Source organism: Schistocerca piceifrons, chromosome 1 (genome assembly GCF_021461385.2).
Source record: "Schistocerca piceifrons isolate TAMUIC-IGC-003096 chromosome 1, iqSchPice1.1, whole genome shotgun sequence".
NCBI classification, from domain to species: Eukaryota; Metazoa; Arthropoda; class Insecta; order Orthoptera; family Acrididae; genus Schistocerca; species Schistocerca piceifrons.
Window position 1 is genome coordinate 586,838,876 of NC_060138.1, and position 23,235 is coordinate 586,862,110.

A 23,235-nucleotide genomic window follows, 5' to 3' on the forward strand; every position below is an offset into this window, starting at 1 on the left:
TTGCTGACATTCCTTCATTATTTTTAGAATCAAGAGTGGATCAATCACTGTCTGCCCATGATTTTTCAAATTTTCTGATTAAAGCGCATTGGTTCTTCTCTATTCTTTACCCACTTACTTCTCAAGACTGTGATTTACAATCAGTTTAAACTTTCCTCAAACTCCTCTACATCCATCATACTGGAAGTAAATTATGTCCAGTCACTGTCTAAGTACGAAAGTAACGACTGCTCACCTGCTCTTTCTGGTATAAAAATTCTCCTGCCCTTGTTGATACAGGTATTAATTTTAATAACCATTGCAGCTATGACAGCACCATGAGCACTAGTTCCTGTCTATATACTAATACTATTAATAAGGTCAGGACTGTTTTTAGCTACAAGGTCTAAAATAAGCTTTAGTACTCAGTCCCCCCACCACCTCAATCTCAGCAATAGTTGAGATTAAAGCACACCGAACATTCCAAGCAGGTAACAATTGAAGCAACCTTAACCTACACAGCATTCTCAATGGCATATCAGGTGTCTACATTATAACATTAACAGTAGGTGACGTCTTTTGCACACTCTTCATCTTACTGTAATCCACAGATACTGCTGCTGAGAAACCTAGTGCTGGAACATAGCCTGTTCATCTCAAATAGCTCCATAAAATGCTGCTAAGCTTAACATAAACATTCAAAAGACAGTTCACCATAAATAGAGTAATGTGTTCTCAATACAAGAGCCACTGCAGCAAGGTCTGCAATTTAACCCAGGGCACTAGCAAGTTTGGTGATAAGAAACTTCACATCATAAGTCCCCCTTTGTCTGCAAAATACTAGCAATGAAAATTCATCACAATTCAAGCCAGCTACTTCCAGTGTTCCTACAAGACATTAAGTGAGTGCAGCCAAAACTTATGTAACTGAGAAATCTTCTGACAGTACTTTGCACTGTCAAGTTTATCATCCCCACTAGATGAGGCTACCATTAAGAGGAATGAATCTTTGAGAGTTAGATAAAAGCTACTACGTATCCTACGGGAAATTCAATTGGGAAAACTGTTAAATTGAAAGGAGATAGGATGGCTGGCCTTTACTTATCTTCAAACACAAAATGTCGAGTACTGGCAAATCATTCAAAAGCAGAGAAAACTGTTCCAAACTTGTACGTTTCTTTCTCAAGGACAAAAGAAGGATTTAGTGGGAATGGTTGTAAAAGAGTTGCAGGTCACTCGGACCCCTGTTTGTGACGACAAGTGGAGACAAAAACAAGAGAAAATCGTCAACAGAGTATGAGATCAAAATAAAGTTGGTTACAGGGAGATGAAAAATGCAATTTAGAATTTGATGGACAATGGGGGGGGGGGGGGGGGGGGGGGGGGGGCAAAGAGAAAGATAGCTTAAAGGTAAAGATTTTAAACAAGTCACAGAGAAAATAGTAAATCATTGGGGAAAAAGGAAGTGATGGTGCATAAGGATACATTGGAAAGTAGTTCCCATCTCCAGGGTACAGGGAAATTGGTGCTGATTGGATGAATCTAAATGGGCCATACGGTGTAGCAAGCAATGTAAATGCCACTTTCTTTCAAACTCTTCAGTAGCATCCTTGTCAAAATCCCTACCCCTAAAGTTGCTCTCTTGAGTTATGTTGAGCTTGCTCAGGAACTAAGTACTGCATGTCCCCAAAGCATTCTTCTGTGACCGTTTACTTGCACAACCAGTTTAGTGGTGGTCACTCCTATTTACCGCGTTTATTCGAATCTAAGCCACACCTGAAAAATGTGTCTCGAAATCAAGGAAAAAAAATTTTCCCAGATCTAAGCCGCTCCTGAAATTTGAGACTCAAAATTCAAGGTGAGAGAAAAGTTTTAGACCGCCCCTCCAAATCGAAACAAAGTTGGTCCATTGTAACACGAAACACAATTGAGGTCGAATGGATGAAGATACAGCTACAGTAGTTTGGTTCGAGTCGTAAGCTTAACAGTTAAGCTTTACCAAGTAGCCATTGCTATGTGTCAGGCGCTCCATCCATATTTATACGGGTACCCTTCCTTTTTCGTGTGCTTCGTCTGGTTTGAATCGATTGCTTACTCTGCTTTGATCTGATAAGTGTTCTCTTCGTTATAGATGCTTACGTCACTCTATGCTGAAAATGCATTATTTTACTGTGTCATGCATTGTTTGTCGCATTCTGATAATGAGTGTTTACAACCTGTCGCCGCTCGCGGCATGGCTTGCTTTTGTGCATGCTATCGCGGCTTACAATTTTTTTTAAAAAAAAAAGAGAGAGAGAGAGAGAGAGAGAGAGAGAGAGAGAAGAATTGTCTCATAGGCGGAACAATGGCAAGCGACTGTTATTTGTTGTTACTTACACTGCTGCTTTTTTGATAATGATCAACAAGAACCAAATAATAGACTGCGTATGATAGAAGATGTTCTGAACAAGAGTTTAGCAAAACTTTTTCTCCATTTGAAAATCTCTGCAGATGCCTCTTTAGTACATTACGTTCTGCACAGAAATTAGAGTCATCTTAGATTTAAAAATCTAGTCAGTTGCCATGCTTCATTTCTGACTGTATCACTATTCAGCATAAGAATAATATGAATATAAACATGACATTATACGTATATTCTTCCGCAGTTGCTGTTGTCTCACTCTAGTTTCGTAGTTTATTAGGCAGACAGGATTTAAATGAGATAGCAGCAAACACAAAGAATACATGGCATAAAGTTTACATTCTTCTACCCTTCTTTTCATTTATTTACTGATGCAGAGGTTTTGGCGCCAGTATTTATCTTTGTGTCAGCAAAGGATGCCTGTGTAGCACTACAATAATTCGATGGCAGAAGTTAGTTGTGGTGGCACCTACCAACATTTTTCAGAACTTCCACTTACTTTGCACTCGATTCTAAGCCGCAGGCGGTTTCTTGGATTACAAAAACAGGAAAAAAAGTGCGGCTTAGATTCGAGTAAATTTGGTAATATGCTGTAAACAACATGTGTTGTTTCAGATGTAACTCTGCCTGTTGTAGGATTTACTAGTAGTGGAACTAGGATAACTGGTAACATGCACATGCAGCAAGTTTTACAGAGGAAACAATTACAGCTGTCGGAACATTAGGGTAAGGGGTTAAATTCTGGCAATGACCTGGTTTGACAAGGCTCTTTCAGAGGCTGGGACAGAGAGTGATAGTGGGCGGTGTAGAAAGATATCATGGAGAGATGATCTCACATTAGGGATAGATGGAAAAGTTATAGCCTTCACATGGTAATGTACTGAGGCACTCAAGGCTGTGTGGTACTAGATGCAAATGGGGTTGCTTCATAGTATTTCGGATGTAAGAGCTCTGTTTGTAGGAGTGGAGATTAGGAGACTGCAATGGAGACTTGTCTGGGGTAGTTGTCAAAGAGGAATGCCTGGGACACATAGTTGGTACAAGTGTTGAGGGATTTCGTGCTGCAGCAGATGTGTGTGTCTCAAAAGCCTAGCCTGTAAGTGTGTGTGTGTGTGTGTGTGTGTGTGTGTGTGTGTGTGTGTGTGTGTGTGTGACGTTGAAGGGATGGCATCTTTTATTATGTCAGTACCATTGCTTATTGGTTGATTTTATGTAAAATGAGATTTGGCTGCCAGCTTCAGTGACAAAGGTCAACATCAAGAAAGATGCCTTAGGCCAGGCATGACCAAACTTTGGTGACCCACGGGCCTGATTCACGTAGTTACTTCAGCTCGTGGTCCACCTCCTTATGGCGCAACAGCAACGCTCCTAGCTCTTGAAGTCAGAACTATAGAATCTGTGACCTTATGTTTATTGGCTAATGCATCAATATGAATGGCATCCTATTTGTGACTTGCCACTCCTACAAATTATGCCACACAACACATGTTCTTGAAAGTACATTCATTCTATGTTCACTCTGAGTTCCCTCTATGGGCCAGGTTGAAACCAGTCATGGGCTGGATGCAGTCCACAGGCAGCTGGTTGCCCACCCATGTCCTTGCATTTAGAAATGGGGAAGGTAAATTTTGATTGGGGGGGAGAGAGAGAGAGTTCTGCTGTTGCGTGAAGTGCAAGAGTTCTTCACCGTGAGTTTGGTCCACAAAGATGTAATCAATAAATTTGTACAAAATCATGTGACCGCAGTTTCTCGTTGTTGATGAATGCCCCTTTCATGCAGCTCATGAAAAAGATTCTATGGGACCACCACAAATGAACCAACACTCTACAGTGGAGCGCGAACTGTACTCAAACCTGGCCGATAGATTTAATCTGATGTGTCAGGTTTGAGTCACAGTCTGGTACAAAGCTCTAATCTACCAGGAAGTCTCACGAGACATGACCAGCCTGGTTCCTGTAGTCATTCCTCTGATACTTTTGTAGATCTGGCCCTCAGAAGAGAAGTAGTTACGGGTAAGAACGGTGTTAGCTAGAGCAACAATAAAGAAGTGGCCCTGTGTTTGTGAGATTTTGGTGTAGAGTGAGGATGGCTAAAGGTAAAAAGTAAAGTTTCAGGTGGGAAAGGAGTGGGAATAGATCTGTGATGTTGCAGAAAGTGGTTGGTGTATCATGTATCACAGGAGGCTCTGTGGTGAGCTGGAGGTCTAGCAGCTGGGTTTCTCTCAAGCTGTGTTCTGAGTGACAAGCCCCTCATTTCCACCCTTCCACCGCCAATCTGTCCCCTCACTCTTTTTCCCAATTGTGGAAGTAAAATATAAGTTCCAAATGCCAGGAACACTCCTCCGATCTATATTTAAAAGTTCATCCACAGTGCCTGAAATTCTTCCTTCTGAAAGTAAGTGCAAGCGAACCATTCTGTCTCCTCCTAAAATGACAACTACGTATCTCGTTCAATAACGATCAACATCAAGCTAAAAGTATTATATTATGTGTCTGCTTTACATTGCACAAACAGTTCCCCTGTGGACATCCATCAGTCAGATGTGGGTATAAGCAGACATATGGCTCCACTCAGTAGTAAGCTAGATAGTACCTCAGGACAGTGTCTCGGGACTCGTCACCAGTCGCCACCAATATGAACAAGCCCAAACAGACATTATAGAAGTTACTTCTAGATTTTAGTCATTGTTCACTGGATCTACGAGCATACCAGAGTTTAAAGCAAATCAGTGCAACTGAACTCTGATCTATACTGTCAGGCACACTCTTCATACTCCAGCTGAGTACTGAAACTTTTATCAGCAAATAATTGTGAATTGTTACTAATCTGTGTTGTCATCTATTTTTGGCATATCTGTTGCCTAACATTATTTGTCGCTGGGATGACTGTGTATAGTTGCTGTGCTCATGCAAGCCATCTCGTAACAGCAACTACTTGGTGCCAAGGGGTTCTCCTCCTGCCACTAAGAGCATTTGATGAAAACGACAAGTACAGTCAAGGAGGAACATTGAATGGAGAATTTCTCAAGCCATACTTGATATTCGAATATACACTTTTTTCAATATTTGAACATTTAATTTTAGTTTCTTTCTTGTGTAGCTGAACACCACTATACAGGAATGATGTTTTTTTTTTTGTATTATTCCTTTTGTAGATACAATGGTAATATACTTGGATTACAGACATAAATGCCAGAACAATAGACACTGTGAAATACACTACGAAAATAACACATAGCTTTTGCATTCTAAGCTAGTGCAATAAACAAACTGCCAAGCAGAAATGGGTATATAGGATATTAGTGGCATAAAAGTAACTGTAATTATACATGGGAAATAAGAAACTGTATTGTTGTTGTTGTGGTCTTCAGTCCTGAGACTGGTTTGATGCAGCTCTCCATGCTACTCTATCCTATGCAAGCTTCTTCATCTCCCAGTACCTACTGCAACCTACATCCTTCTGAATCTGCTTAGTGTATTCATCTCTTGGTCTCCCCCTATGATTTTTACCCTCCACGCTGCCCTCCAATACTAAATTGGTGATCCCTTGATGCCTCAGAACATGTCCTACCAACCGATCCCTTCTTCTGGTCAAGTTGTGCCACAAACTTCTCTTCCCCCCAATCCTATTCAATACTTCCTCATTAGTTATGTGATCTACCCATCTAATCTTCAGCATTCTTCTGTAGCACCACATTTCGAAAGCTTCTGTTCTCTTCTTGTCCAAACTATTTATCGTCCATGGTTCACTTCCATACCTGGCTACACTCCATACGAATACTTTCAGAAATGACTTCCTGACACTTAAATCAATACTGGATGTTAACAAATTTCTCTTCTTCAGAAACGCTTTCCTTGCCATTGCCAGTCTACATTTTATATCCTCTCTACTTCGACCATCATCAGTTATTTTGCTCCCCAAATAGCAAAACTCCTTTACTACTTTAGGTGCCTCATTTCCTAATCTAATTCCCTCAGCATCACCCGAGTTAACTCGACTACATTCCATTATCCTTGTTTTGCTTTTGTTGATGTTCATCTTGTATCCTCCTTTCAAGACACTGTCCATTCCGTTCAACTGCTCTTCCAAGTCCTTTGCTGTCACTGACAGAATTACATTGTCATCGGCGAACCTCAAAGTTTTTATTTCTTCTCCATGAATTTTAATACCTACTCCGAATTTTTCTTTTGTTTCCTTTACTGCTTGCTCAATATACAGATTGAACAACATCGGGGAGAGGCTACAACCCTGTCTTACTCCCATCCCAACCACTGCTTCCCTTTCATGTCCCTCGACTCTTATAACTGCCATCTGGTTTCTGTACCAATTGTAAATAGCCTTTCGCTCCCTGTATTTTACCCCTGCCACCTTTAGAATTTGAAAGAGAGTATTCCAGTCAACATTGTCAAAAGCTTTCTCTAAGTCTACAAATGCTAGAAACGTAGGTTTGCCTTTCCTTAATCTTTCTTCTAAGATAAGTTGTAAAGTCAGTATTGCCTCACGTGTTCCAGTGTTTCTATGGAATCCAAACTGATCTTCCCTGAGGTTGGCTTCTACTAGTTTTCCATTCGTCTGTAAAGAATTCGTGTTAGTATTTTGCAGCTGTGACTTATTTAACTGATAGTTCGGTAATTTTCGCATCTGTCAACATCTGCTTTGTTTGGAATTGGAATTATTATATTCTTCTTGAAGTCTGAGGGTATTTCGCTTGTTTCATACAACTTGCTCACCAGATGGTAGAGTTTTGTCAGGACTGGCTCTCCCAAGGCCGTCAGTAGTTCCAATGGAATGTTGTCTACTCCGGGGGCCTTGTTTCGACTCAGGTCTTTCAGTGCTCTGTCAAACTCTTCACGCAGTATCTTATCTCCCATTTCATCTTCATCTACATCCTCTTCCATTTCCATAATATTGTCCTCAAGTACATCGCCCTTGTATAGACCCTCTATATACTCCTTCCACCTTTCCGCTTTCCCTTCTTTGCTTAGAACTGGGTTTCCATCTGAGCTCTTGATATTCATACAAGTCGTTCTCTTATCTCCAAAGGTCTCTTTAATTTTCCTGTAGGCAGTATCTATCTTACCCCTAGTGAGATAGGCCTCTACATCCTTACATTTGTCCTCTAGCCATCCCTGCTTAGCCATTTTGCACTTCCTGTCGATCTCATTTTTGAGACGTTTGTTTTCCTTTTTGCCTGCTTCATTTACTGCATTTTTATATTTTCTCCTTTCATCAATTAAATTCAATATTTCTTCTGTTACCCAAGGATTTCTACTAGCCCTCCACTTTTTACCTACTTGATCCTCTGCTGCCTTCGCTACTTCATCCCTCAAAGCTACCCATTCTTCTTCTACTGTATTTCTTTCCCCCATTCCTGTCAATTGTTCCCTTATGCTCTCCCTGAAACTCTGTACAACCTCTGGTTCTTTCAGTTTATCCAGGTCCCATCTCCTTAAATTCCCACCTTTTTGCAGTTTCTTCAGTTTTAATCTACAGGTCATAACCAATAGATTGTGGTCAGAGGCCACATCTGCCCCTGGAAATGTCTAACAATTTAAAACGTGGTTCCTAAATCTCTGTCTTACCATTATATAATCTATCTGATACCTTTTAGTATCTCCAGGGTGGTTCCATGTGTACAACCTTCTTTCATGATTCTTAAACCAAGTGTTAGCTATGATTAAGTTATGCTCTGTGCAAAATTCTACCAGACGGCTTCCTCTTTCATTTCTCTCCTCCAATCCATATTCACACACTATGTTTCCTTCTCTCCCTTTTCCCACTGTCGAAGTCCAGTCACCCATGACTATTAAATTTTCATCTCCCTTCACTACCTGAATAATTTCTTTTATCTCATCATACATTTCATCAATTTCTTCACCATCTGCAGAGCTAGTTGGCATATAAACTTGTACTACTGTAGTAGCCATGGGCTTCGTGTCTATCTTGGCCACAATAACGCGTTCACTATGCTGTTTGTAGTAGCTTACCCGCATTCCTATTTTCCTATTCATTATTAAACCTACTCCTGCATTACCCCTATTTGATTTTGTATTTATAACCCTGTATTCACCTGACCAAAAGTCTTGTTCCTCCTGCCACTGAACTTCACTAATTCCCACTATATCTAACTTCAACCTATCCATTTTCCTTTTTAAATTTTCTAACCTAACTGCCCGATTAAGGGATCTGACATTCCACGCTCCGATCCATAGAACGCCAGTTTTCTTTCTCCTGATAACGACGTCCTCTTGAGTAGTCCCCGCCTGGAGATCCGAATGGGGGACTATTTTACCTCCGGAATATTTTACCCAAGAGGACGCCATCATCATTTAACCATACAGTAAAGCTGCATGCCCTCGGGAAAAATTACGGCTGTAGTTTCCCCATGCTCTCAGCCGTTCGCAGTACCAGCACAGCAAGGCCGTTTTGGTTAGTGTTGCAAGGCCAGATCAGTCAATCATCCAGACTGTTGCCCCTGCAACCACTGGAAAGGCTGCTGCCCCTCTTCAGGAAACACACATTTGTCTGGCCTCTCAACAGATACCCCTCCATTGTGGTTGCACCTACGGTATGGCTATCTGTATCGCTGAGGCACGCAAGCCTCCCCACCAACGGCAAGGTCCATGGTTCATGGGGGGAAGAAACTGTATAGGCCGCAGAAACTATCAATATACATGAAACATTAAACCAAAGTTAAACAAGATTTTTGTTTGAACAGAAACTCATGAAACTGATAGTATTGTATATATCATGAGAAAGGAAGTGTCTCATATATTAGAGTTCCTGTGATTGCTCACATGAGGAAACATATCATTCTGAAAGGAAACTTGTAGCACAGGTAAGATGTCAAATATTTTGCTTCTAATATTGTCAACAGCAGCATTACTAAGGTTAAGTACTAGCTCAGCACTAAAAAATTCACAAATAATGGTCTCACTGGACAAACATACAAGAACTACGACTCAACTCCCTCTTAAGAAAATGATGTGGAAAGAGTGAAAAACGATGGAAAGATAGGTCATTCCAAACCAATCTATTATTAATTACAGTTCCTTCCCAAGTGTGGTTTCTCAATCCATGGTTTAAATGGAGTTTCCTTCTGGCTGTAAATTTGTCCTTCAATTTTGCTATAGCTGTATCTATTCCCTTATCATCTTACAATGGAAAATCCAGGATGGAATAATGATAATAATATGAAGAAGATAAGACTGCTACTCACCATATAGTTGAGATGCTGAGTCGCACATGGGCACAGGGTAAAGATTGTCAAACAGGTAAGCTTTCAGCATTATTCACTTCACCTGGTCCTCCTTGACCCAACAAGTCACCTTCCTCAATGTTGAACTCCACTTCGAAAATGGTTACATCAGTACCTCTGCCCACATCAAACCTACTTAACCATGAGCAATACCTCCCACTTCACTGAGTGAAGTGGCACAGTGGTTAGCATACTGGACTCGCATTTGGGAGGACGACGGCTCAAACCTATGTCCAGCCATCCTGAGTTAGGTTTTCTGTAATTTCCCTAAATCAGTGCAGGCAAATACCACGATGGTTCCTTTGAAAGGGCACAGTCAATTCCCTTTCCCACCCTTCCCTAATACAATAGGACCGATTACCTCATTGTTTGGTCCCCTCCATCCAAATCAACCAACCAACCAACCAACCAACCAACCAACCAACCAACCTCCCACTTGTGACAGCTGCCACTTATTCCATACCACAGAGACTGTTGCATAGAGCCTAGTCATCCATGGCTGCCGCATCTGTAGTGATGAGCACGTCCTCTCGAAATACATCAACGGTCTCACTGAGTCCTTCACAGACTGTAATTAACCTCGCAAGCTTGTACAGAAACAGATTTCCCACACCTTATCTCTCCAGTCACCCACCAACTCCCAAAGTGCCACTTTCCAATCACAGAGGAGCATTCCCCTCGTGACTCAGTACCACCCAGGATTGGAGCAACTGAATCACATTGTCTGCCAGGGTTTCGACTACCTCTTGTCATGAGGAATGTCCTACCCACTATCCTTCCCACCCCCTCCCACAGTGGTATCCGGTCGCCCACGGAACCTCCACTACCCTCATCTTTCTTGACACAACTCCTGCTTCCAACCCTTGCCTCATTCAGGGTGTATACACAGATAGAGAAAAAGAATTCCCGGATTTTCCGGTTAAAAATACACATTTTCCCAGGTGTAAATACATTTTCTTTGTTTTAACTGAAGTATATTTTCCCTTGGAATTCTAAAATTTATTAATCCTTTGAATGGTAAAGAGTTTATACACTGGTGTAGAACTTCTTCCTATTACAAAAGTATAAATATGAATTCCACCGAACACAGTACATTAGTTTCCGAAGCAGTGAAAGCGAGATTGCAATGCACTTTTGTCAGTGAATCATAGCTCACATCACATCTTGCCAGCCAATGACAGCAGATATTCAGAGCATAAGTCATGTGATGTAGTCAGCCAACAGCAACTCATTGTTAAGTAGTGCACAGAAATAGGAAAACTTGCCGGTTTAAATTAATATGAACATAGTTACAAGAACAGCTAAGCTTTGGCATATAATATTGGTCTGTTTTGCATTGTGCTACCCTTTAAGATACATCAAACCTGAAATGTGCCACAAAAGTTTTAAATAGTGACATAAATGTCTGGTCTTATGCGTTCGAAATTTTTCAAAGTGGCTGATCCTCAAAGTGTTAAGTTTTAAATGAGATTCGAATGATGTGTGATTTAAGGAACTCATTAGACATTCTCACACACAACATAATTCATCTTGCGTAAAGGAAATTTACTTTGGAAGTAGCACTTCTCAAACCACCAACTGCAATATTTTTCCTGCGAGCTGTTAGAAATGCAAACAGTTGTGACGTCACATTCATCAAAAGCAGCTTTTTGTTATTAAGTATTGCATACTCTTCATCCTAAAGTATGTGACATATTTTGCTGTCAGCAGACACTTGCACGCATACTTCATTCTGTTTTCATAATTGGCACATTTTCTTTGCAATGTAAGTTCTATTTTGGTAATTTTCTCTTGTTTATGTTTTACTTCTACAGCATAATTCTGCAGTAGGAGGCTAAAGTAAAATTCTTTATTAGAGTATCAGTTCTTAACAGTCAAATTTACAAAAATTTAACTGAAAATTAGAACAATGAAAAATTCATGGAATTCTAAAAAGTTTCCAGGTTTTTTCCCGTTTTCTCTCGGATGAAAAAATTCCTGGGGTTTTCCTAGATTTCCTGGTTGTCACAGGGTGCATACACCCAGTCATGGCTCGCATCCCTGTAATAGACACAGACGCAAGACCTGTCCCACATATCCTTTCATCACCATCATCATCATCATCATCATCATCATCATCATCATCTACTCCAGTCCAGTCACAAACATCACCTATACAGTCACAGGCAGGGCTACCTGAGAAACCAGTCATGTGATCTGTAATCTAAGCTGCAACCACCATGCTGCATTCTATGTGGGCATGACAACCCATAAGCTGTCTGTCCACATGAATTGCCACCAACAAACTGTGGCCAAGACACAGCTGGACCACCAAGTAGCTGAGCATGCTGCCCAACAAAACACTCTTCGATTTAATGACTGCTTCACAGCTTGTACCATCTGGTTCCTTCCTACCAACACAAGTTTTTCTCAACTGCACAGGTGGGAACTCTCCCTGCAATATTTCCTACATTCCCGTAACCCTCCTAGCCTCAACGTTAGTCACTGTCTATCACCCACTTATCTCCTTCCCTGTTTGCACTCCAACACTACATAGCCCTGTATTCCACCAATATACCCACAGTATTTTTACTTCTCTCCATGTCTCCAATGCCCTTGCTCTCTGTCTAACCTCCCGACTGCACCTAGCTGCCTTAACCTCTCTCCCCTTCATCCCTTCATGCTCTCACAAGCAGCTTTTTACTATACTTCACCCCTACCCTGCTATCCCTCTCGCTCCACTCACCAGACTACTACTTACCCCCACCACCCAGGTTGCTTCTCCCATCATCCCATCATGTAACACTGCTCGCAGTCTGGCCTCGGCAGCCAGAGACAGTGGTCGTGTATATGTGTGTGCTTTTTGTCTAATTCAGAAGGGGACCCTTTTGGCCAAAAGCTTACTTGTTTGACAGTCTACATCTTGTGCCTTCTGCAACTCAGCATCTCCACTACATGGTGAGTAGCCATCTATCATTTCTCATCTTACAGGGATTGAGAAAAGATGGACAAGAATATTTCGTTCTTACAAAGTGAATCACAAAGTTCAATACATTTGATATAGATATGGAAAAAACGTTGCTATCTGTATAAGTAAACCACTATCCCAGAACAATGTAACCAGTTGCAGGTTGCGTAACCAGTGAGTTCTATTGGCAATAAACATTTGATTTTTAATATTTCACATAATTATCAACCAAATTTAACTATTTAAAATGTGGTGTCTTGAGGCATGGTAGCTGACGGGGCATAAACACTCGGCCTACATTCATCCAGTATTTGAGAATGAGGGCACGTAGTAACTACCAACAAACTTTATAAATTCAGACATTTCGTAACATTTTTCTCCCTTACATGGTTGAAGTCAAATACGTAACACATTAACTCATTTCCAAAGTAATTAGACATTTGAGGCTGTTTTATATTAAGTGCATCCAGAAGGTAAGTTCACATCATGTCCAGTGAGGGCACAAGTTGTCGGATAGGAATGTACATGCACAGGAGTAGAGAGTAGGTATGTGGGGATAATGAAGTGCAGTTTCAGTCTCGTGACAGCAGTAGATACCGCACAGTGCTAGAATAAAATGGCTGCTCTGATACTGTCTCCCACCAACTGCAGAGTTGTGCATTTATTTCTGCATGCTCAGAAACAATTTCCAGCAGAGATCCATCCCCAGTTATCCCACACACGTATGGACACAACTTTACGAGTGACGAAGTTGCAGGCAATTCATTGAAGGACAAACCAATATTCACAATGAAGATCACAGTGGCCGACTGTCCCTGGTGATGCCATAATGGATGGGAAGTGTGCAGTATGCAAATTTGTGGGATCAGCATTTCACAATTTCAAAACTCTCTCATCAATCCCTCAGATGTCTCACTCACTGTTACACGAAACTGTCTTCCTGGTAGCTTGGTTTTCATAAAGTGCATGCAAGATAGGTGCCAAGGCAACTGACAGACACACAAAACCAACAGTCTGGCCTCAGCATCAACATTCCTAAAGCAGTATGCAGAGAAAGGTGACAAATTTCTCAACCATGTTGTCACTTTGGACGAAACATGTGTAGCATGTCACACCAAAAACCAAACAGCAATCCATGCATTGGCAGCGTAGTGGTTCACCTGTGAAGACCAAATTGAAGCAGATAGCCTGTCAAAAAAATCATGTGAAATGTCTTTTGGGATCAACGTGGTGTCTTGTGAGAGTTTTTACTGCAAGGAGAGACCGAGAATACTGATTGCTTTTGTGAGACACTGAAAAATCTGAGAAGAGTGATCCAGAACAAGAGATGTGGGATGCTGACAAGGCTGAAAAGGCTGACAAGAGGCAATATGATTGTACATGATAATGTCAGACACCATAAAATAATGTCCCAAGAAATGTGCTACATCAGTATGGAAGAGAAATCTTCAACCACCTACCCAAAACCCCCAACCTCGTCCCAAGTGGCTTTCATCTTGTCCATCTCGTGAAGTGATTTCTGGCAGGAAAACATTTCCATCAACATTCCTAAAGCAGTATGCAGAGAAAGGTGACAAATTTCTCAACCATGTTGTCACTTTGGACGAAACATGTGTAGCATGTCACACCAAAAACCAAACAGCAATCCATGCATTGGCAGCGTAGTGGTTCACCTGTGAAGACCAAATTGAAGCAGATAGCCTGTCAAAAAAATCATGTGAAATGTCTTTTGGGATCAACGTGGTGTCTTGTGAGAGTTTTTACTGCAAGGAGAGACCGAGAATACTGATTGCTTTTGTGAGACACTGAAAAATCTGAGAAGAGTGATCCAGAACAAGAGATGTGGGATGCTGACAAGGCTGAAAAGGCTGACAAGAGGCAATATGATTGTACATGATAATGTCAGACACCATAAAATAATGTCCCAAGAAATGTGCTACATCAGTATGGAAGAGAAATCTTCAACCACCTACCCAAAACCCCCAACCTCGTCCCAAGTGGCTTTCATCTTGTCCATCTCGTGAAGTGATTTCTGGCAGGAAAACATTTCCATCAACATTCCTAAAGCAGTATGCAGAGAAAGGTGACAAATTTCTCAACCATGTTGTCACTTTGGACGAAACATGTGTAGCATGTCACACCAAAAACCAAACAGCAATCCATGCATTGGCAGCGTAGTGGTTCACCTGTGAAGACCAAATTGAAGCAGATAGCCTGTCAAAAAAATCATGTGAAATGTCTTTTGGGATCAACGTGGTGTCTTGTGAGAGTTTTTACTGCAAGGAGAGACCGAGAATACTGATTGCTTTTGTGAGACACTGAAAAATCTGAGAAGAGTGATCCAGAACAAGAGATGTGGGATGCTGACAAGGCTGAAAAGGCTGACAAGAGGCAATATGATTGTACATGATAATGTCAGACACCATAAAATAATGTCCCAAGAAATGTGCTACATCAGTATGGAAGAGAAATCTTCAACCACCTACCCAAAACCCCCAACCTCGTCCCAAGTGGCTTTCATCTTGTCCATCTCGTGAAGTGATTTCTGGCAGGAAAACATTTCCATCAACATTCCTAAAGCAGTATGCAGAGAAAGGTGACAAATTTCTCAACCATGTTGTCACTTTGGACGAAACGTGTGTAGCATGTCACACCAAAAACCAAACAGCAATCCATGCATTGGCAGCGTAGTGGTTCACCTGTGAAGACCAAATTGAAGCAGATAGCCTGTCAAAAAAATCATGTGAAATGTCTTTTGGGATCAACGTGGTGTCTTGTGAGAGTTTTTACTGCAAGGAGAGACCGAGAATACTGATTGCTTTTGTGAGACACTGAAAAATCTGAGAAGAGTGATCCAGAACAAGAGATGTGGGATGCTGACAAGGCTGAAAAGGCTGACAAGAGGCAATATGATTGTACATGATAATGTCAGACACCATAAAATAATGTCCCAAGAAATGTGCTACATCAGTATGGAAGAGAAATCTTCAACCACCTACCCAAAACCCCCAACCTCGTCCCAAGTGGCTTTCATCTTGTCCATCTCGTGAAGTGATTTCTGGCAGGAAAACATTTCCACAATGACGGTGAGGTGCAGACTGAAGTACCTTCATGACTCTGGATGTTGGCAGCAGACTCCTATGATATGGGCATATAAATAATGGTGCATCATTGTGTTAAATGACTCAACAATGGTGGTGTCTATGCTGAGAAGTAGCCATTGAATCTACACTATGTGATCAAAAGTATACAGACACCTAGCTGAAAATGATTTACAAGTTCGTGGCGCCATCCATCGATAATGCTGGAATTCAATATGGTGTTGGACCACCCTCATCCCTGGTGACAGCTTCCACTCTCACTCTTATACGTTCAACCATGTGCTAGAAGGTTTCTTGGGGAATTGCAGCCCATTCTACACGCACTGCTGCACTTAAGAGAGGTATCAATGTCGGTCAATGAGGCCTGACACTAAGTCGGTGTTCCTAAACATCCCAAAGGTGTTCTATAGGATTCAGGTCAGGACTCTGTGCATGTCAGTCCTTTACATGGATGTTATTGTCGTGTAAACACTCCACCATAGGCCGTGCGCAAAAGAACAGGTGCTCGATCATGTTGAAAGATGCAGTCGCCATCCCCAAATTGCTCTTCAACAGTGGGAAGCAAGAAGGTGCTTAAAACATCAAAGTAGGCCTGTGCTGTGATACTGCCAAGCAAAGCAACAAGGAGTGCAAGCCCCTAAGCCCCTCCATGAAAAAAATTACCACACCATAACACCAATTCCTTCAAATTATACCATTGGCACTACACATGCTGGCAGATGGCATTCGCCAGGTATTCACCATACCCACACCCTGTCATCAGATCTCCACATTGTGTACCATGATTTGTCATTTCACACAATGTTTTTCCACTGATCAATCATCCAACGTTTACGCTCCTTACACCAAGCAAGGCGTCGTTTCACATTTACCAGCCACTCAACCATGAAATCCAATTCTTCTCACCTCCCACCTGTCATAGTACTTGCAGTGGATACTGATGCAGTTTGGAATCCCTGTGTGATGGTCTGGATAGATGTCTGCCTATTATACATTATGAACCTCTTTCAACTGTGACCAGTCTCCGACAGTCAACGGATGAGGTCGGCCTGTACGCTTTTGTGCTGTATGTATCCCTTCATGTTTCCACTTCACTATCATTTTGGAAACAGTGGACCTAAGAATTTTAGGAGTGTGGAGATCTCACATACAGACATATGACACAAGCAACAACCAATCACCTGATGACATCTGAAGTACGTGAGTTCTGCAGAGCATCCCATTCTGCTCTCTCACAATGTCTGATGACTACTGAGGTCACTGATATGGAGTACTTGGCAGCAGTTGGCAGCACAAGGCACCTAATATGAAAACATATGTTTTTGGGGGTGTCCAGATACTTTTGATCACATAGTGTAAATATTCCAATAAATATTTATTACTTAGTGATGTCTTTGTTTTCTATATTGGTCATCAGAATTTACCTTCTGGACACATCTCATAGGTGATAGTTTGATTGTTTAAACAATCAAGGATTTGCTGGAATATTTTGAAACATAATGTCTGGAAAGTAAACAAGCCATACAGGTGATGTGCATGACATATGGGCACTGTTCGTGAGGCTGCAAACATTAATATGTGGATGCGAGAATTGTGTGTGTGTGTGTGTGTGTGTGTGTGTGTGTGTGTGTAACAACAGTACCCTACTTTGGAAATCTGTTCACAGAGTTGCCTATCTGCAAGCATGGCTAATTAGATGCAACCATACAAAACATCTGCCCCTTAGTGATGCATTCTGCACCTATGCCACAACATATATTATTAATTGAAACTTAGAGAGATACTCTGTCCACTGACACTTGTCATTGGTACTGCAGTTTTCACATTGTCTCTTTTGAAATGGTGGAGGTGCATAAAAATAACTAGGACCTGAAAATATGAATTTGCAATAAATGCGAACACAGATGCAAATTTTGCCTCAAAATACAAAGATGTGAAACTACCTAATAAAGACTGTTTCATACCTAACTGTAGCTACATGAATATTTTATTAGACATAATTTAAATAGATTTATTTTCTGCATACAAATATGGAAAATGTAATCAATTTTCTGTTACTGGAACTACTCATCACCTGGCGAAGGTAATCTACATAAGAACACGTTCGCAAAATAGAAACCACAAGTGTGTGTAGGACTCCTGCTCTAATGGATCCATACAAACTTAATTATGTATATAAATAGTTCATCCATAGGTTATGATGAATGATTTTATGAATATCAAGATATGTTCCACAAATGGCCATATATTTCGATTGTGTTGGCTTAGAAGCTTAAATTTTTTACACCATCAAGAAAGTGTACACCTAAGAATTTGAAATGAATTTCAACTTGATACCATGACACGTTCCTGAGAAAACAGGTGGACAACAAAGTGATCCTACAGAGACTCCATATTTACCGAATGGAGTACAGAACCCTAAATACTGCACAAATGCAATTTATAAAGGTCCTTGAAAAGAATTAAACTTGTTTCTCAAATTTGTTGTTTCCTTTGCACAGGTTTGTAAAAGAAGCACGTATATGTACCAACAAAGTTTATCAAATTTAACCTCAATTTTAAAGCAACTGTCACAAAAGATTTTGATACTACTGGGGATGGATATCAATTGAAAGCATTTCTTGCAATGTGTATTTAAAAATAAAAAAAAGGAGGGGGAGGAGGGTGTGTGTGTGTGTGTGTGTGTGTGTGTGTGTGTGTGTGTGTGCGTGGTGGTGGTGGTGGGGGGGGACTGGTGCAGGGAATGGTTGAAATTGAGAGAGAAAGCTAATGAATGTGCATTAATATGCGACAAAAATGGAACACACACATCACCTGTGGAAGAAATTGAGAGCTTAATTTTTATTTTATTTTAGTGCATTCCCATCTGTACACTGTATGATTTTCTTCTTAATGTGTTCCTGCCTAATATAAGGCTGAAAAAGATGTAATACCTCTGCCATTTTGGTACCTACCATCAGTGCACTTTTGTTTTTATCCATATATTCTATTGGCTGTAGTTTCCACAATATTGTAAACCCATGATACGGTGAGAAAACCTCTTTCTCACTCAACATGTGTGGGGAAACATCACAAACAACACCAAACATCTTGTCAAAGCAGCTGTCAATCAAAATTCCTCTCAAAAACATAAAACATCATCAGTGCTTAGCAAACACAACAAGCAGAGCTGCACTCTACCACATAGTATGGCAAACCACTGAAGTTGACAAATTGTTTGTTTGTTTACAATTGCATAAAGAATCACATTGTGTAATGTAACATGGGACTTGGTTGTTGGACCTAGCATTTTTTAGAACACAGAAATCCGTACATTTGTTCACTAGCTGAAATGCAAAAGTTGGTGTAAAATGGCAGTTTCAGGTGGTGGTTATTTTGAACTATGGTTGTGTCAAATACTAGTCAAGGTTGGGCCTGAACTACCTCATTTATGACATTGTGAACCAAGGTATGCAACTGCACAGCAGCCATTCCTGAATGCTTTGCGTTATGCATTCTTTTCATATTTTGAAATGAATGAAGAGGCCTGCGAGAGAGAGGCGGAGCTTTTCCCTCCACACCAATCCTCTTTACTTCCAGCAGCCATAATTCTACTTTCTTTACACTCACGGCAGACTGCCAATTTACAGTATCCATACTCTGCACCACAGCAACCAGAGAACAAAATCTGTGAATATGTACTCTGATGAGGCTGAGTCATACTTTCAGTTCTACTTCTATGCTAAATACCTTGTCAGTCATGAAAGGTCAAAATCAATATTCTGCTTTTATCAAATTGAGTGAGAATAAAGAAATCATGTCCAGAAACACCTTAAATCAGTGACATAATCTGTTCACTGGCAGGAAAATTTTGCTGCTTCTCAACCGAAAAAGCTTACATACAGCAAAAACAAGAAAACAAGCAAAGGCCATTTCAGCGAAAGAAGAAAACAAGCAAAGGCCATTTCAGTGAAAGAAGAAAACAAGCAAAGGCCATTTCAGTGAAAGAAGAAAACAAGCAAAGGCCATTTCAGTGAAAAAAGCAAACATTCCAATACAAAAGCTCCACATCACTATTATTTTAAACAGTCAATTTCAAAGTAGTGTGGCAATTTTAGGCATGTATCGTGACAAACTTTCAAATTTGTACGTCTAATCATTTACAAAGAAAAATAATTTAGATGCACAATTAAAAGACACTTAGACATAAGCCTTCGGCCACAGCCTTCATCAGAAAAAGAAAGAGAAATACACATCAATCATTCACACAGGCAAGTGCAATTCACACACACATGACCCCCAACTCTGGCCAGAATGCAAGATTATTTAGCCCAAGCTGCTAGATCCAGAGTTGGCAGTCATGTATGCGTGAGGTGTGGTTATTGCATGGCGTGTTTATTTTATTTTATTTTATTTTATTTTTTTATGAAGGCTGTGGCCAAAAGCCTTCAACTGTGCCTAATTGCAACTTAATGCGTCATCTTTATGGTAAGTAGCAATACATTTTTCCTTACATTTTTGATGTTCCAACCTGGAGTTTCCGCTGTTTAATAATTTAGATGCAAATTTTGCCAGAAATGGACCTAAATCTTGCGGAAAATAAGATACTACATTTCAAATTACCCTGTTACATTACAAATAACCCTCTATTTATGTGATCCATGTGGTACGAAGTTCTGAATACAACATTTTTGTAGTGATCAAAATAAACACATCTACACAGCTCACTGTACACAAGATGATAATAGTTTAAGTACACACATATATAAGTGCCGTGTTATAAACTTACAGTGTAACATTCAAGACAAATCCAATTCTCTCTTGTTGATCCACACTCAAGACAAGGTAGAGTGCAGTTTATACCACATGGAGGCACTTCTCTTACACGATCCAAGTGAGGACAACCAGGCAATGGTACAACAGCAAACATTTCTCCAGCCACCAACATCTGCAAAAAACATTATTATGAAGGCAATACTTCTGTATATAGCTTGTTTAGTTCATTCCTTTAGGCAATGTGTTCCTTAGAACCTGTCATGAAGGACAACATTGATAGATGTGGAAAGAGTCAAAGCATACACTAAGAGAAGCACCTGTATGCTGTACTAACACTTACACATCAATTTGTCTTCAAAAGACTATAAATCAACCAACTGAAACTAGCAAATACTGCTCCTACTTTAAAAAAAAAGTAGTTGCTTTTTCCAGTGATACAAAGTAGCCTATTTTACCAACATGACTACACTGATTACTAACAATGAATGACACTAACTGTGACTACGTAGGCTTTCCCGGCGTAATAAGTCTTCAAAGTCTTTTCGGGTTTGCTGCCGGATCCTAAAATCAACTTGACTCGATATTTCGGTGATCCAGCTGTTCGCCATCTTCAGGAAATGCTGCTTCTGCTGATGAGTCCCGCTGAGAACTGACGCAAGATTCCAATTCAACGTCCTATATAGGCCACCGCTCAGTACACGGCGCATGCGCCGCCCATCACGGTTTATGACTTCCAAAACAGGGAGGTGGTGCCGCCCTTAGTGAAACACTGCTGGCAACGATATATCGCAATCAAGGCCGCACCGAAGAACGTTCAGTTTTGATGCGAGATAATACAGGATTCCACGTTTTGCTAAGAGGAAACCCATTGTCCCTGTTGATTAAATTATCAGCCAACCTAATTTCGATCGCCTCTTTAAACACACTATTCCAAAAACCGGAAATGTTGGCAATTACAACAGTTTTCTCAAATTTCATTTTGTGTCTCTCATTCAGGCAGTGTTCTGCTACAGCCGATTTTTCCGGCTGTTGTAGCCTCGTGTGACGGCGATGTTCCACACACCTGTCATTCACTGTGCGAATAGAACGGCCAACGTAAGCTTTCCCACATTGACACGGGATTTTGTACACCCCGGGTTTCCTAAGTCCCAAATCATCCTTCACAGAGCCGAGCAGAGCCCTGATCTTAGAGGGTGGACGGAACACACTCTTAATGTTAAAACTCCTTAAAATTCGTCCAATCTTAAACGATAAGCCTCCAGCATAAGGAAGAAAGGCCACAGATCTATGTTCCTCTTCGGACATCTCCGGAGACGGTCCAAATTCCATAGCCCGACGAATCTGTTTCTCGGTGTATCCATTTTCCTTAAAAACAGTCATCAAATGCTCAAGTTCTTGGGTTAAGCTGTCTGCGTCGGAAATGGCATATGCTCTCCGTACCAAAGTCCTAAGGACGCCACTACGTTGGTGTGGTGGATGACAACTCTTAGGGTGCAGATACAAATCTGTGTGTGTTGGCTTTCGGTGAACGCTGTGTCCCGAAGTTCCATCTGGTTTTTTATAAACCATTACGTCTAAAAATGGAAGCATCCCATCATTTTCAACCTCCATAGTAAATTTGATACGGGGATGAAGACAGTTGAAGTGGTCCAAAAACCTGTTAAAAGCATCACGTCCATGCGGCCATACGAAGAAGGTATCGTCCACGTATCTCCAGAAGCACGTTGGTTGCAAAGCTGAAGTCGTCAGTGCCATAGCCTCGAAGTCCTCCATAAATAAATTGGCGACTATGGGTGACAAAGGACTACCCATAGCCACTCCGTCATTCTGTTCAAAAATGTTACCGTTAAATAAAAAATACGTGGAGGTCAGCACATGACGACAAAGCTTCACCCGCTCTTCATCCAGTTTTTCACTGATCAAACTAAGGGACTCTTCCAGAGGAACTCGTGTAAATAGGAATACCACATCGAAACTCACTAACAGATCTGAAGGACTCAACTTCAAAGATCCCAATCGTGAACACCATATATCCAGTTCGGTGGTTTTTATTCGACGATTGGGATCTTTGAAGTTGAGTCCTTCAGATCTGTTAGTGAGTTTCGATGTGGTATCCCTATTTACACGAGTTCCTCTGGAAGAGTCCTTTAGTTTGATCAGTGAAAAACTGGATGAAGAGCGGGTGAAGCTTTGTCGTCATGTGCTGACCTCCACGTATTTTTTATTTAACGGTAACATTTTTGAACAGAATGACGGAGTGGCTATGGGTAGTCCTTTGTCACCCATAGTCGCCAATTTATTTATGGAGGACTTCGAGGCTATGGCACTGAGGACTTCAGATTTGCAACCAACGTGCTTCTGGAGATACGTGGATGATACCTTCTTCGTATGGCCGCATGGACGTGATGCTTTTAACAGGTTTTTGGACCACTTCAACTGTCTTCATCCCCGTATCAAATTTACTATGGAGGTTGAAAATGATGGGATGCTTCCATTTTTAGACGTAATGGTTTATAAAAAACCAGATGGAACTTCGGGACACAGCGTTCACCGAAAGCCAACACACACAGATTTGTATCTGCACCCTAAGAGTTGTCATCCACCACACCAACGTAGTGGCGTCCTTAGGACTTTGGTACGGAGAGCATATGCCATTTCCGACGCAGACAGCTTAACCCAAGAACTTGAGCATTTGATGACTGTTTTTAAGGAAAATGGATACACCGAGAAACAGATTCGTCGGGCTATGGAATTTGGACCGTCTCCGGAGATGTCCGAAGAGGAACATAGATC

General features: G+C 41.0%; 1 protein-coding gene across 6 annotated transcripts in view; it reads right to left on the bottom strand.

Moving 5' to 3' along the window:
• The window catches only part of LOC124802797 (histone deacetylase 6), a 345,030-nt gene that overhangs the window by 49,097 nt on the left and 272,698 nt on the right, over positions 1-23,235 (bottom strand). For all 6 annotated transcript variants that reach the window (XM_047263842.1, XM_047263812.1, XM_047263803.1 and 3 more), the window contains one exon: positions 20,456-20,614. In XM_047263842.1, the coding sequence (XP_047119798.1) occupies positions 20,456-20,614 (159 nt within the window). The remainder of the gene's footprint in view (positions 1-20,455; positions 20,615-23,235) is intronic.